The sequence below is a fragment of the Oryx dammah genome, unplaced genomic scaffold (genome assembly GCF_014754425.2).
Source record: "Oryx dammah isolate SB20612 unplaced genomic scaffold, SCBI_Odam_1.1 HiC_scaffold_20, whole genome shotgun sequence".
Classification (NCBI taxonomy): Eukaryota; Metazoa; Chordata; class Mammalia; order Artiodactyla; family Bovidae; genus Oryx; species Oryx dammah.
The window spans coordinates 1,101,628-1,115,665 of record NW_024070204.1 but is presented as its reverse complement, the minus strand read 5'-3'; the positions used below and the strand labels follow the sequence as shown (position 1 = coordinate 1,115,665).

Below are 14,038 nucleotides of genomic sequence, written 5' to 3'. Positions count from 1 at the left end.
CACACACACACACACCAGGGGCGGGGCGTGCGCACACGCGCACACACACACACCAGGGGCGGGGCGTGCGCACACGCGCACACACACGCACACACACAGCAGCGGCCCCAGCGCCCGAGAGCAGGCTCCCTCCTCCACGTGCGAGAGATCCCCGTGGCAGCCCTTCCTGTCCCCGAACCCCCGTGGGACCCCTCGGTACCCCCACCAGGATGGGCCCCAGCCTCGCCCACGCTGCTGGACCCCACGGGCTGACCCCACCCCTGCTCTGCCCTGAGACTCCCGGGCGCTGGTGGCTCTCCCCTCAGTTCTCGTGACCTCAGGCCCTGCAGCCTTATCCCCTGCTCCCCTAAAGCCTGGCAAAGCCCCGCCTTGACCTGCTCCTGCCTGTTGGTCCCATGGCCGTGTGGTGAGGGCGGTGGACGGTCTAAGGCAAGCCCAGGGCTCTCCTCTGCCTCTAGACTCCCTCACGGTTCCCAGCGCAGTCAACGATTCACGAGTCAAGTCCTGTGGGTCCCCAGCTGCACAGGAGACGCCGCAGGCAACCCAAAGTCCTGCTCAGAGACACAGCCACGCTCGGTGAATGCTCCACCCGGCTGGACGGTGGGCGAGGGCCCTGCAGAGCTGGGCGTGGGAAACCCCCAAGCCTGTGGGCCTCACAAGGGCCCGGACACGGAGCCACGCAGAGTTCCGTCCGCTGTCACCCCGCCAGGGAGGCGGGGCTGGCATCCAGCTCTGGCCCTTTGGGGCCTCTGTGGGCTTTTCCCCAGCCCCTCCCCTCTCCCCGTTGTCAGCAAAACCCGGGGAGGGGGCCGCAGGGGGGCTTCAGCAGGGAAGCAGACATGGGGAGCAACTCGGCACAGTCTGACCCACTGACATCCAAGCACATTCCCGGGCAATGGGTCCCGTGGAGGCCATGTCCTCACCTACGAGCAAGCGCATGCCAGGCTGGAGCCAGGTGCTGGGGTTTCCCGCAAAATGCCACCTGAGTCCACGCAGGCTCACCTGCGCGCCCCCGCCATGCCCCTTGGGGCAAAGCCTCCCTGGACTCACTCAGGGAGCCCGCACCCAGATGTTTGCCCCAGTTAGACTGATGACACTATTCCCGGCGGAAAGTTAAGCACGCTCCTCTGATTCTGGCAGGGGTGTTGCGACAACATTTCTGAAAGAATGGTAGAGGCTTTGTGTTAATATGATGGGACCCATAATTAATTCTGACATTTACCATCAGAAGCTGAAGATGAGAAATTAAGAAAGAGCTTCGAAACCAGAACCTTACCCTCCACTGAGCGGCTGTGTCTCAGCGTCTTATAAATAATAATATTCTAGACTCGTTTTCATGGTAAGTGATTGATGATCTCAGAATGACCTGGGATGGGATAATTAAATCCAATAGCATGCTGTTTCTTCCAATAGCATGCTGAGGTTATTATATTGAAAGACCCGTGATTTATTGAGGGAATCCAGGTAGAGTTCTGAGGAACTCTGGAAGACTAATTCTTGTTCACCACACAGAGCCCAGACAAACTGACCCATAAGGACTCTGAAGAAAGGGACCACGTTGGGGGAATTACCCCCAAAACTTAGCCAACTGAACTTTGGGCAGTAACTGGAGCCTCTCACTCAGCGTGTGTTTTAAAGTGTGGCAGTGACAGCAAGTTTTACCGAGGACATTTTAAGCTTGAAATGTGTGGGATCCTGACTAGAGAGAGGTTTGTGGTTTGCAGATGACAGCGAAGTGAGGATCCAAGTCAACCCTGGTATCAAAAACACCATCACGGCAGACTCTGATCCGAAGTAAGGGCATCTGGAAACCTCAAATAACCCAGTAAAATAAAACTGTGTTGTAAAAAATGTGACCTGAACACTTACATTTCCAACAGTTGGTATTGCTGCACGTGAGAGAATCTTTGCTGCAAACACCTCGGGGCTGGAGGGAAGCACACAGGCCGGGCGTGCAGGGGCAGGGGGCTCTGCTAACAGCTGGGGGCCCAGGACAGACCAGCCCTTCAAGGAAGAATGCCTGCAGAAGCCTTTTCTCCAGGATCTTAGCAACTAAATTCCCCAAGGTTCAAAGAGGGATTCCCCAGATGATAATGACGACCCTATACGCGAGACGGCAAAAGAGACACAGATGTAAAGAGTAGACTTTGGGACTCTGAGAGAAGGCGCGGGTGGGATGATTTGAGAGGACAGCATCGAAACGTGTACATCACCATATGTGAAATAAATGGCCAGTCCAAGTTCAGTGAATGGGGAAAAAACAAAGGAATCCCGCCCGGTCCCAAGGTGATGGCCAGGGTGATGGATCGTCTGGGGGTGGGACCCCCTGGTCATTCAGGGGAGGGCAGCGAGTGGACTAAGAAATTCTAATTCCTTTTATTTCTGATTCTCATCTGGGCCATGAACTGTGCCCAGGAGCCGCCTGCGGTGTGTTAGAGCCTCGGGCGCTCTGTCCAGTATAAGGAGGGCAAGGGGAAGACAGCAGGGTGAATCTGTCTGGCTGTGAAGCCGTTTCAGGGGCTGGCGGGTGCTGACACAGAGGCAGGAGAGCGCAGCCTGGAGCCCCGGGCAGCACCAGACGCTGAAACGGGGAAGGCAGGGTGTGCAAAAGCCAGGTGGCCGCGGGAGACACCCCGACATTCAGGCCTGGCAGCCCCGCTGGCCTGCTGAGCGGGAACCAGAGGCTCCAGCTGGCTCCGCAGAGCACCGGTGCGCACACCCCCAGCTCCAGAGCCGCAGAGGGCCCCCCGCCGACTAGAGAGAGGGCAGAGAGGTGAGGTAGGTGGGCTCGGATTTTCAGGGCGGGCAAGAGGCCTGAGAAGCGGCACTGAGTTGAGAGAGCATCACGCCGGGGGAGAAGCCCAGCACTCAGCTCCGAGGGGACCACACAGTGATCAGCCGAGCCGCCAGAGGCGGCCACAGCCCTGCATCCTGCGCGCTGACCCCAGAAGGGGCCTGCCTGGTCCTCCTAGGACGAGGCGCTCAGCACGGCCGGTGCTGCTGCGTGTCCGCCACCCCCGTCCTCCGCAGCCGCGTCCCGAGGGCCCTGGAGGGGAGGGCGCCCCTGTGTTATGACGTCCCCCATGGTCACACCAGGACCCAGATTTGCAGGAAGGGGACGATGGGACGATGGGCGGGTCGAGCCTGTCCCTAGTGCGGGTCGAGCCTGTCCCTAGGGCGGCAGGCGCCCGCCCCGACACGGCGCTGGGGCCCAGCTCCCGGGGACACAAGGCCAGCGGGGCCTCTTCCTGTCCGTGTCCGTGGTGAGACATCGCCATGCCCCTACCCCGCCCCGCAGAGGCCATGGCCCCTCCAAAACCACCCTGGGAACCCGCCCAAGGCCCTGCCTCCTCGGTGCCTGCTCTGCTCAAAGGGAATCAAAGACCAGATGAAACTGTTGGCTGGAAAGCTGGAAGTCCTGCTGGGAAACAAGCGGTAGGGGCCTCAGGAACCGTTAGGGCAGGCAGGCAGCACCGGGGGTCTCAGCTGCTGGCCCGTTTCTGCCACGTGTCCTGAGGGCGGGCGGGAACCCACTGTCCCCACGGCCTCTGCACAGCATCCCCGCAGCTGCGGGCAGAGCCCTGCCTCTGCGTTCCTCGCAGCATCGCCTCCCTGTCCATCCTTCCGGGCCCGTCCGGCAGAATATGTAGGAGAAGCAGATTCACTTTTTGTAAGACTTAATGCAAGGCGTCAGCTCCCAGACTGTGGGGCCTGGGGAGGCAGGTCTGAAGCCCCCCAGGGCAGGCCATGCCGAGACCCCTGGCCACCGGCCCACGCTGCCGTCCACAGGCGAGCTCTCTCCTTCGGGGAGCCTCAGCTCCGTTCCTGAGACCTTTCCACTGATTAGACCAGACCCACCCAGGGCATCCAGGACAGTTCAGCTCAGTTCAGTCCTCCGTCGTGTCCGACTCTTTGCAGCCCCGTGGACTGCAGCACGCCAGGCCTCCCTGTCCATCACTGTCTCCTGGAGCTTGCTCAAACTCATGTCCACTGGTCAGTGATGCCATCCAACCATCTCATCCTCCGTCATCCCCTTCTCCTCCTGCCTTCAATCTTTCCCAGCATCATGGTCTTTTCCAATGAGTCAGCTCTTCGCATCAGGTGGCCAAAGTATTGGAGTTTCCGCTTCAGCATCAGTCCTTCCAATGAATATTCAGGACTGATTTCTTTTAGGATGGACTGGTTGGATCTCCTTGCTTTCCAAGGGGCTCTCAGGAGTCTCCTCCAACTGGAGAAGGGAATGGCAAACCCCTTCAGTATTCCTGCTTGAGAACCCCATGAACAGTATGAAAAGGGTCCAGGACAATCTCCTCTCTCCAAATCTCTCAGTGACAGACTTGACTCACGTCTGCGGAACTCCTCGGCAGCAAGACCTCAGTAAGTGCTGGATAAACAGCAGCCACGGGGACCATGGCCAAGTTACCCACACCCCTGCCCCACCGCTCCATCCCACCGGCCATGGCCCCATGTCTGGACCTGGGGTAAGCAGCAAAGGACTCAGGATGGGGGATGCATCTCACCCCCCACAACCCGCCGCATCAAAACAGGAACAAAACCTCCTGAGTGTCTGCTTGAGCCCAGTAAGGGGGAAAGATAATTTGTCTTCTTAGCTTGGAGTTTTTAAGATCAAAAGGAACACTTCTGATGAAATCCTGCCCAAAGACCCTTATCGGTGGATCTAGTTTAATTTAGGAGATCCTGGAATTTGAGCTTAGACCCTGGTGGTGTAATGCGCTTAAACTTCCAGACACCTTGGGTGGGAAGATGAGTGTATTTCACATGTAGGAGAAGTATAACCAGTTAATGGCCAGAGAGAACGCTGAGGCCATTTCAAGACGGAGATAAAGGCATCGCTCCCCCTGCCGTCGGGAGCGGGACCTCCGCCTCCACTCCTTGAAGCAGACCCGGCTGGTGACTGCCTCATGTGACGGTGTGGCGGACACGGTCCTGGTTTCCAGGCGCAGATCTCGGAGGCAATGCCGGCCTCCAGTCTCCCTGTTTTGGAGCCCTGGTCACTAGCTCAGCAGTCCAGCTCCCCGACTGGAGGCCACAGGGTGAGTGCCTGGGAGCGTGTGGGGAGGGGAGGGCACCGCTGCCCGCCGGGCTCCAGACCTGTGAGTCCGGGAGCCGTCTCGGGAGTGGTTCCAGGCCAGAACCGCAAGACCGGGGCAGGCCACCCAGCCGAGCCCTGCCTCAGCTTCTAGCCACTAACCCTGGGGCAAAGCAAGACGGTGGCCATAAGCCCCTGTTCACGGCGCTTGCAGCCTCTGGCTTCACTTCTCTAAGAAACTTTGAAGAGAGCTAGCCTTTCTTCCCTCGACCTCCAGACAAGCAGGATGGTCACCAAGTTGCTGGGGCAACCAAGGCTTGTGTGATTCGTCTCAGCGGTGCAGAAGGACAGAGTCTGTGTCATCACCCCCTCCTCCGGGCCCTGAGTTTTTGTGAAACTCACATCTTCAGAGCCTGCCTCCACTATAACTTCCCGTGCAAGCGAATGTCCTTTTCTGCTTGGACTGTACCAGCTTCAGGAGGTACAGGGGACGGTTTTCAGACTCAGAGGTGGTCGGTCCTTAAGAGCAGTCGTTTGTGAGCTGCGTCAAGTCAGGATTGCTTTTTCTAACATTAGTTACTCTAGAAATGATCAAATATTTATGTACAAGTGGTATGTCCTCAGAATACAGATATTTATTGTCTATTGAGCCTTTTATCTCCTGAGATTTGACCATCCAGTGATTAACCAAAACTGAAAGTCAGTTTCTCATGAATTTTGAAAGCCCTTCGAAGATTTCTTTTCCAAAGTCTTATAGAGTCTATAAAAAGGATTATTCCAACAGTTGAGAAAATGAATATTTAACCTTTCCTACCAGAGCTCAGAGCCATCCCAGGACTCACCCCGTACCCTCAGTCTTCTCTGGAGCCCACCAGAAGAGCAGAAAAATACTTGCTGTTCTGCTTCTTTCTGCAAACCCACCCCCCACCCCCCCCACCCCCACACCCCCACACCCCCAGATCAGCCCATGTTCCACAGACTAGAGCTGAGATGGGACCTGTCACGGTGTTCATGGAGACACACATGCTCTCATAATCCTGTTACATCACCCCAAACCCACAGGAGACCCACAGAATCTAAAATTAGCTGTTTTTAGGCTTTCATGCTAATGGAAAGCTGTGTGTAAACCCTGCCCCTTTCCAAAACTTGGTCATTCTCTTCAGTAATTATCATTTAATAAACCAGAAAAGCATTCTATATAAAAGACAGATTTATTTATTGGATAACACAAACATTATGGAATAAAGCAATAGTGTTTCCAATGTGGCTTACGCTATGAATGTGGAACCCATGACAACACAGCTGTTTAGACAATAATATTGCAGAGTTTTAACTTCTTTGACTTTCAGCTGCAAGACCTGAAATTTTTAAAAAATGTCTTCAGCCTTAGTTCATCTGCACTATTGAAGTTCTAAACTCCCAGTTGATTAGAGCCTTATTCTTAGTAAACAACAATTCTGAGAAATTGAAAGATATATTTTTCTGTGCCGTTCATGTATTCATTTCATTGTACAACACAACCCAGGAGATTTGAGGCATTTAAAAGAAATTTCCCTGTTTTTTCCTCCCCTGCAATTGATTCTCACAGTACAAACCCTGCCGCTTTCTCTGCTGACAACAAAGCTTCTCGGGGACCTTCCCAGGCTCTGGGGCCTGATGGCCAGCCCCGCAAGCAGGTCCGAGGCAGGGATGGGTGCCGGGGATGGAGCCCCCTCCCCTCCCCAGCCCCGGGAGCCCTCCCTCCGCCTGGAGGCCTCTGCCCCGAGGCCTCTGACGGGGCCAGGCCGATGCTGGGCTCCTGGTCTGCCTGCCTCCAGGGACCGCAGCCCCTACTTCGGCGATGGAAACCCCGACCCCAGCTATGGGTGGGGCCCAAGCCATCTAGGCCCGCAGCACCCCAACCTGAGTGCCAGCACCTGTGCTCAGCTCTGCGAGAAGTGGAGGGCGGGGCTGGCCAGACGAGGCCGAGGTCAGGAAGGAGGGAGAGAGACACCTGGAAAACAAACCGGAGACGGGCGGAAGAGGGGCCAGAGGGAAGCGGGCGGGCGGCGCAGGGCTCAGACAGGGGCGTCCTGCGGGGAGCGCGCACCCCCTGAAGGCGGGGGCCAGCCCGGTGCCACGGCAGACAGGCCGGGGCAGGCCCACGGGGAGGGCACCCCGCAGAGCAGGGTGGGGGAGACCCACCGGAGCCCACACCGGTGCCCACGCACGAGACACCCGCTGAGGGTCCAGCCTGGACGCTGCAGGCTGTGGGCGGCGTCCTCCGCGTCCCGGCGCGGGGAGCGCCACGGTCCCGGTCACTCTGAGCAGCGGGCAGTGGGCAGTCCAGCGTGGACGCGGAGACGGCGAGGCTTGAGCAAGAAGTGACCGAGAGAAGTGCGCTCGGCGGCCCCGCGGATCCGTCTCTTGCTTCAACAGTGCTTGGACGGAACAGATACAGGGACGCCCCTTGCTCCAGCCTCCGACCACCCTCTAACCTTTTTTCCAGTCGCAGCCTCCGGAGTCAGCCACTCAGCTGTCCGCGATCACCGGGACCAGCCACCACTTTTTAACTCCTTATAGCTGACCAACCATGAGCTCCCAGGTTCGTCAGAATTATTCTACGGAGGTGGGGGCCGCCGTCGGCCGCCGGGGTGGCATGCAGCGGCGGGCCTCCTACACCTACCTCTCTCTGGGCTCCTGCTTCCACCACGACGATGTGGCCCCGGAGGGTGTGGGTCGCTTTTTTCGCGAACTGGCCAAGGAGAAGCGCGAGGGCGCGGAGCGTCTCTTGAAACTGCAAAACCAGCGTGGCGGCCACGCCCTCTTGCTGGACTGCAGAAGCCGTCTCAAGATGAGAGGGGGGGAAAAGCCAGGACGCCACGGGAGCCGCCCTTCTCGGAGAGAAGAACCCGAAGCAAGCCCTGCTGGATCTGCATGCCCTGCTTCTGCCCGCGGAGACCCCACATCTGTGACTTCCTGGAGGAAGTGAAACTCATCAGGAAGACGCGTGACCAGCGGACCAACCTCCGCAGGCTGGCTGGGCCCCAGGCCGGGCTGGGCGAGTATCTCTTCGCAAGGCTCACCCTCAAGCACGACTAGGAGCTTCTGGACACCAGTAGCCGTTGAAGAACCCACCTCACATCAGGGCGGCCTGAAGCCCCTCTGCAGCCACTAGGCAGCTTTTTAACGCCCTGGAGCCCTCTCTCAAGCCTTGGACCCAATGGAAACAGTAAAGCTTTTTGCAGCATTAAAACAAAAAGAAAGAAAAAAGTGACCGAGAGCTGGAAGCCCAGCAGAGGAGGCGAGGGAGAGCCGGGTGGGCCCCCCTGGGAGCTGCTGGTTCACTGGGAGAGGGGGGCCGTGAGCAGGCAAGACCAGCAGGGGACCCCAGGGACCTCTTAGCAAGAGGGGAGACTGAGTGAGAGGCAGAGGAGGCCTGCCGGCCCCCCGAGCTCTAGGGCTGCGGTCAACACGGGTACCCCGCCCCTGCTGAGCTCTTCCAGGACCGCAGGCCGCCAGGAGCCCACAGGTGACCTCTCTGCTGCCCGGACGCCGCCCACTGCCCCCCCGCGCGGCTGTGGGTGTCCAGCAGGCTCCCCGGTGGGAGGTGGATAGAGAGCGCCACCAGTTCCTCACCCAGGACAGCCCGGGGGACCAGCCCGCACTGCCCCCTCCCGCAGTGCCAACCATCTGGGGGTCCTGGCCGCCCCTTGTTCCAGGCCTCAGGACTGCAAGCAGGAGCCCCCTTGGCTGGGGATGTCCACGGACAGGCGGCCTCGCCGGTGCGCATCTGGGGGGTGTCCCAGGACCGGCGGCCCCAAGGACACCCACCTCTGTTTCCAAGAGACAGCAACTTTCTGGGAAGAACCACGCCCCATGGGAGGCCCACTCTGACCCCGGGAGGGTCCCAGCTGGGGGCTCAGTAAGCACGCCTCTGTGAAGTCATATATGTTGCAGCCGGGAAGCCCCTGGGAGTAGAGAAGAGTCTCTCCAGCCTGGCCGCCTTGGGGGCGGGGGCCTGGAGGGGAAGACCCCCTAAGCCGGCCCCCAGCAGAGCCCAGGCCCAACCCCAGGACCTGGCCCGGGCCGTTGTGGAGAGCACTCCATGCTGGGCGCTCAGGGGCGCGGCTGGCGCGGGCAGCTGGGTTTGCAGACAGTTTCCAGGCCCAGTTCCCCCAGTTCTGAGCTTCCAGCACCACCACAGAGGCTGCACATGCCCGTGGGGGCCTCTCCCTGGTGAACGGGTTTAACCCTCCACTCCGTCTGGGGTCACTCCCGTCAGCGGCAGAGCCTGAGGCTGCAGGGCCTGAGCTCCCATTATTATCCTTCTCGGCGGAAAAACTGAAAACTGCCCTTTCGTTGGCGGGAAGCCCTCCGTCTGCTCTTAGCGCCATCCTAAGGGGCGGGGTCACTGTACCTCCCGCCCCCGGAACACACAGGCATTTATTTCCCAGTGACACTGGAGAGAGACGAACGAGCATCACAGTCGAGTTCTCCAGACACTGATAGAAATCTGAGGTCTAGCTGGAAATGAAATCGTGATTTTGCTCATTCTTCTGTTCTTTTCAGGGCTTCGCAGGTGGTGCTAGTGGTAAAGAACTCGCCTACCACGGGTTAGATCCCTGGGGTCGGGACGGTCCCCTGGAGGAAGAGACGGCAACCCACTCCAGGGTTCTTGCCAGGAGAATGCCGTGGACAGGGCCCGGCGGGCTGCAGTCTGCGGGGTCGCCCAGAGTCAGACGCGATTGAGCACACACGCACACAGTTCTTTTCAGTCACGAGTTTCCAAATGACCGATGAGCCACAGCTCCGCACGGAAGACTCTGCTGGTGTTTTCAGATGACGAAGCCTGAATCCCTCCTCGCGCCCCTGCACCGGTCACCTTTCCTTCCAGCCGTGCTGTGGACCTACAGGTGGGTGAGCCGCAGCCAGCGTTTAACCACCAGGCACCCCTCTGGCTGGAAGCTGTGTGACTCAGGAGAAAAGACGTGAACGCTGGAAATGAAATCTCTTTTTATATTCACTGAGGTTCTGTTTCAGGGAAAGTAATGATACTTTTTAAAAAAACACAAGAGGCTTTGCAGACTCCGCAGAAGAAAGCCCAGACTCACCAGCTGGATGGAGCAGCTCACACCCGCTCTTAAGCTGTTTAGACACGGTTCTCAGCAACCAGGAACTGCACAGCTGACCCTGCAGTAAGCTCCAGAAGTGACCGAGAACTCCAGAGTTCAGAGAGAAGCTGCTTCTCTGACAGTTTTCTTCAGTAGCCGCAGGCTTTTATTTCTTTCTTTGCTTATTTATTTTTCTTCACTTTTGGCCGTCCTGGGTCTTTGTTCCTGCGTGGATTTTCTCCAGGTGCGGCAAGGAGGCCGCCTCGAGTCTCGGTGTGCGGGCTGCTCAGTGTGGAGGCTTCTCCACAGAGGTCATTAAGCACCTTTTGGAGCGCGCGCTGTCATGGCAGCTTCAGTAGGAGCTTCAGTAGTTGCAGCTCCCGAGCTCAAAAGCACAGACTCAGTAGTTGTGGCACGTGGGCTTAGTTGCTCCGCGGCCTGTGGGGTCTTCCCAGACCAGAGATGGAGCCCATGTCTCTTGCATTGGCAGGTGGATTCTTTACCTCTGAGCCTCCAGGGAAGCCCAGTCATAGCAGGGGTCTGCAGGCAGGCTGCAAGGTATACCAGCAGACATGCAGCAAGCCTCCTGACATATTTACAAAGAAAAAAAAAAAAGACTTTTTCAGTTGTAAGAAGCATACTTAATGTCAGAGGTATATGTTAAAACTAAAATGATAAGGAAACCACCATCAAGTTCAGACCAGCTGTTCAGTATGAACGCAATTTGTTCAAATTATTTGGCTCCAAATATGGAGAAGCAGGAATATGTAATTGCCAAATTATAACTATCTCCCGGAACGTGGGCAAACTCTGGGAGATGGTGAAGGACAGGGAAGCCTGTCATGCTGCAGTCCATGGGTTCACAAAGAGTCAGACACGACTCAACAAGCAGCTCCGCAAAAACAACTCTGGTGACTTCTGGGGACTGCGATTATTACTATCATTAGCTTCTCTGATGCACATTTGAAACGTATGTGTAATTTGCAAAGATGAAAAGGTCATTAAGCACCTTTTGGACAAATACCCTACTTTCACTTCCATGCTACAAATTGATATAAACATGCTCTTTTGATCACTGGCATTTTAGATACTGTAGGCTCTGGAATTTTGGATGAAAAAGTCCAGGAAACCTGCCATCCATTCCATCGGTAGGGGGGAACCTCCCCCACACCTCAGCTGCCGCCACCATTTCCTAAGCGAGCCAGCTCCTGGACGGCCTTGCGGGGCCCCGGCAGTGGGCTATCCTGGGGCTGGACCCTCCATCATGAGGCAGGGTCAGCTGCGGCCCAGCCCAAGGAGGGTCCCCAGAGACCACCGGCTCCAGGGTTAGCCTGCCTGTCCTCAGGGTCCCAAATGCAAAGCAACTGCACCAGGCTTGTTAACACAAGACTCTGCTGAGGACCTGCAGTGGAGTGGAGCTGGAGCTCAACTCCTAATGAGCGGAGGTTTGCAGGGACAAGCCGGCGGCCACTGAGAGGAGCCAGCTGGCATCCGAGGGGTGAGGGAGGGTCTTGCCCCAGCCAGGCGGGCTCCATGGTCCAGGCAGATGCCCTGGCACCTGGGAGCCTCCCCAACAGACTCCTCCTGGGCCTCGCCTTCTGATGCCACCAGCCTGCCAGCCTGGCCACGGGAATCCACTTGCTGTTGACCGTGGGGAGGTCACTGGTTTTCTCAACTGCGCTGCACACTCTGGGTGCCTCCGCTCACGTCCCATCCACCTGGGCTCACAAGGCCACTAGCATTGCCCTGGGTGGGTCGCATGCTCCCCAGAACCTGGGAGGAGACCAGGGCTGAGCCCACCCAGAGGGTCGACCTGGGCGCGGAAAGGAAGCAGGGTTGGAGGGTGAAGTGAGGCCCTGGTCTCCATCTCCACGTTCAAGGTCACAGCATCCTGGCCTGAGGTGCACATCCTCACAGAGGGGCAGCACCCGGCCGCGGGCGTGTCAGGCTTCCTCACACTTGTTATTCTCTGGCTAAGCCCGTTGTGAGTGTGTCTGATCGATTAACAAAGATGTGTTCATTGCATGCCTGTCAGTGCCAGGCACCGAGCAGAGGATCGGGGTGGACGGGTCCTGCCCTGGGGGACCGGGTCTTTGGGGTGAATGCTGTGGTCCCCTCAGTCCAGCGCAGCTCTCCTGGTTCTCTCCTAGACAAGGATAAAGCCACCTGTAACTGCAAGCGGAGAGGCAGGAGCAAAGGGAAGCAACTTCCCCCAGACACACGTGCGGCCTGGGCGGCCGCCCCCAGGCCAACAAACAGCCGGAGAGGCGAGGCTCCAGGGCTGGACACAGAAGTCCCCCTAAACGCCATGCCCAGGCAAACTCTGCTTGTGTTCACTCTGACGCGCCCTCCTTTCCGCCACATCTGTGCGTGGGCCATGCGGAAAGGCCAGGGCACCGGGAGGCGAGCGTGTCTTCCGTGGCACGGGCAGCCAGCCTGGACCGGGCTCGAAGGCAGAGGGCGCAGGGCACGCGGTGGACGCCGCCTGGGAGCCCCTGTGCCGCCGAGGGGAAGGGGGTGGATGTCGTGACGCTGGGTGGCCAGGCCGCCTCCAGGCTGTCTGCTCGATTCCCACTGGCTCCAGAGAGAAGCCCTGGAAGTGCAGTGGCCGGAAACCGGAGGGACTGTGAGTGCCCGGGGTCTGCTGAGAGCCCGCGGACCGCTTCCAGAAAAGGAAGAGGGTCCTCGGGCAGCAGCAGCGAGCCTCTCAAGAGGACCCTGGCCGGGCGCCTGCTCAGACGGAAGAAACGCGTATCTCATCACCCGGAAGAGAGGCTGCAGGACCGCTGATGGAGACACCGCCCGGGCCCCTCGAGGCAGAACACCCCACCCCCCTGCTGCTCTTTCTTTCACTTCCTTCAGAAAAAGCTCTTTCTTTGGATACAGCTCTGGGCTTTTCTTAAAAAAAAAAAAAAAAAACAGAAAAAGTATTTTTTAATTTACAAATGGAAATCTAAGCATGTTTTCCAACTGATTCTTATTTCATTTCCAAGCTAATAGTGGAACCTCGGCTCAGGGCAGATGAAGAAGCTGACTCACGTTGACCCACCAAACCCGCATTAAAAAAACCACTCAGACACAGTAACCAGCAGAGAGGGTCTGAAGCTCTCCCCCTCCCCTCCCCGCCCGGGAGGGTTTATCTTCCTATAAGTATCGCAGTTTCTCAAAGTAATTACACCCATAAATTCCTTGAGCGCTATCAGGACACATGAGCCAAGGGAAACGTGTGTGAACAAACACGCAGCTTGAACTGCAACAGACAAAACCCAGAAACAAACCACAGGCCCATCGAACAGTCAATCTGCAGACAAAACGCAGCACCTCCCCCGACAGAATCAATCAGCAACAACAGGAACAGATTCTTGTGCGTGCTCCACGAGGATGGGCCTGAAAAAAATCCTAAAAAAAAAGTGCCAATCCATGAGAGCATATGTTGAATTGCTCCATTTATGTGAACTTTCTAGAAAAGGACAAAACTATACAGATAGGAAACCATGGAGGCAGGGGGGTGGGCACTGAAGAGCTGTCACACAATTTGAAGTGTTTGGACATTTGCAACATCAGGTATTTGACAGATGAATGAGTTCTGCGAGAAACATCACACTAGTTTCCTGGAAAATAAGGCAGTAAAAACAACCAGCAAATAATAACTCAGGTGAAAATGAAAAGTTACATAACAGAACAACAACAGCAAAAACCTCACAGTACCTAACTCAGCCCAGCAGAAAAATAAAAATGATTTAACCAAAACTAGTGGTAAAAGTGTGCTGGAAAGACAGGGGAAGTCATGTTTAGAAAAGGCGCAGGTTGAGGCCCGAGAGGATTAAACCACAAGTACCACGAGGACATGGACATCACCAGATGTTCGACACCGAAATCAGAGTGATTATGTTCT

At 57.1% G+C, this 14,038-nt stretch overlaps 1 protein-coding gene across 1 annotated transcript; it reads left to right on the top strand.

Annotated features, from left to right (window-relative positions):
• The first annotated feature begins 7,622 nt into the window (after nt 1–7,622).
• Nucleotides 7,623–8,131, top strand: LOC120879243 (ferritin light chain-like). The gene is made up of 2 exons (XM_040262202.1): nt 7,623–7,850; nt 7,934–8,131. Exons 1-2 carry the CDS (start codon nt 7,623–7,625, stop codon nt 8,129–8,131), a joined length of 426 nt encoding a protein of 141 aa, XP_040118136.1.
• The last annotated feature ends 5,907 nt before the right edge of the window (nt 8,132–14,038 follow it).

Coding starts and splice junctions, on each gene's coding strand:
- LOC120879243 (XM_040262202.1), top strand. CDS start 7,623: ATGAGCTCCCAGGTTCGTCAGAATTATTCTACGGAGGTGGGGGCCGCC. Junction 7,851..7,933: donor AAAACCAGCGTGGCGGCCAC/GCCCTCTTGCTG, acceptor CCCTTCTCGGAG/AGAAGAACCCGAAGCAAGCC.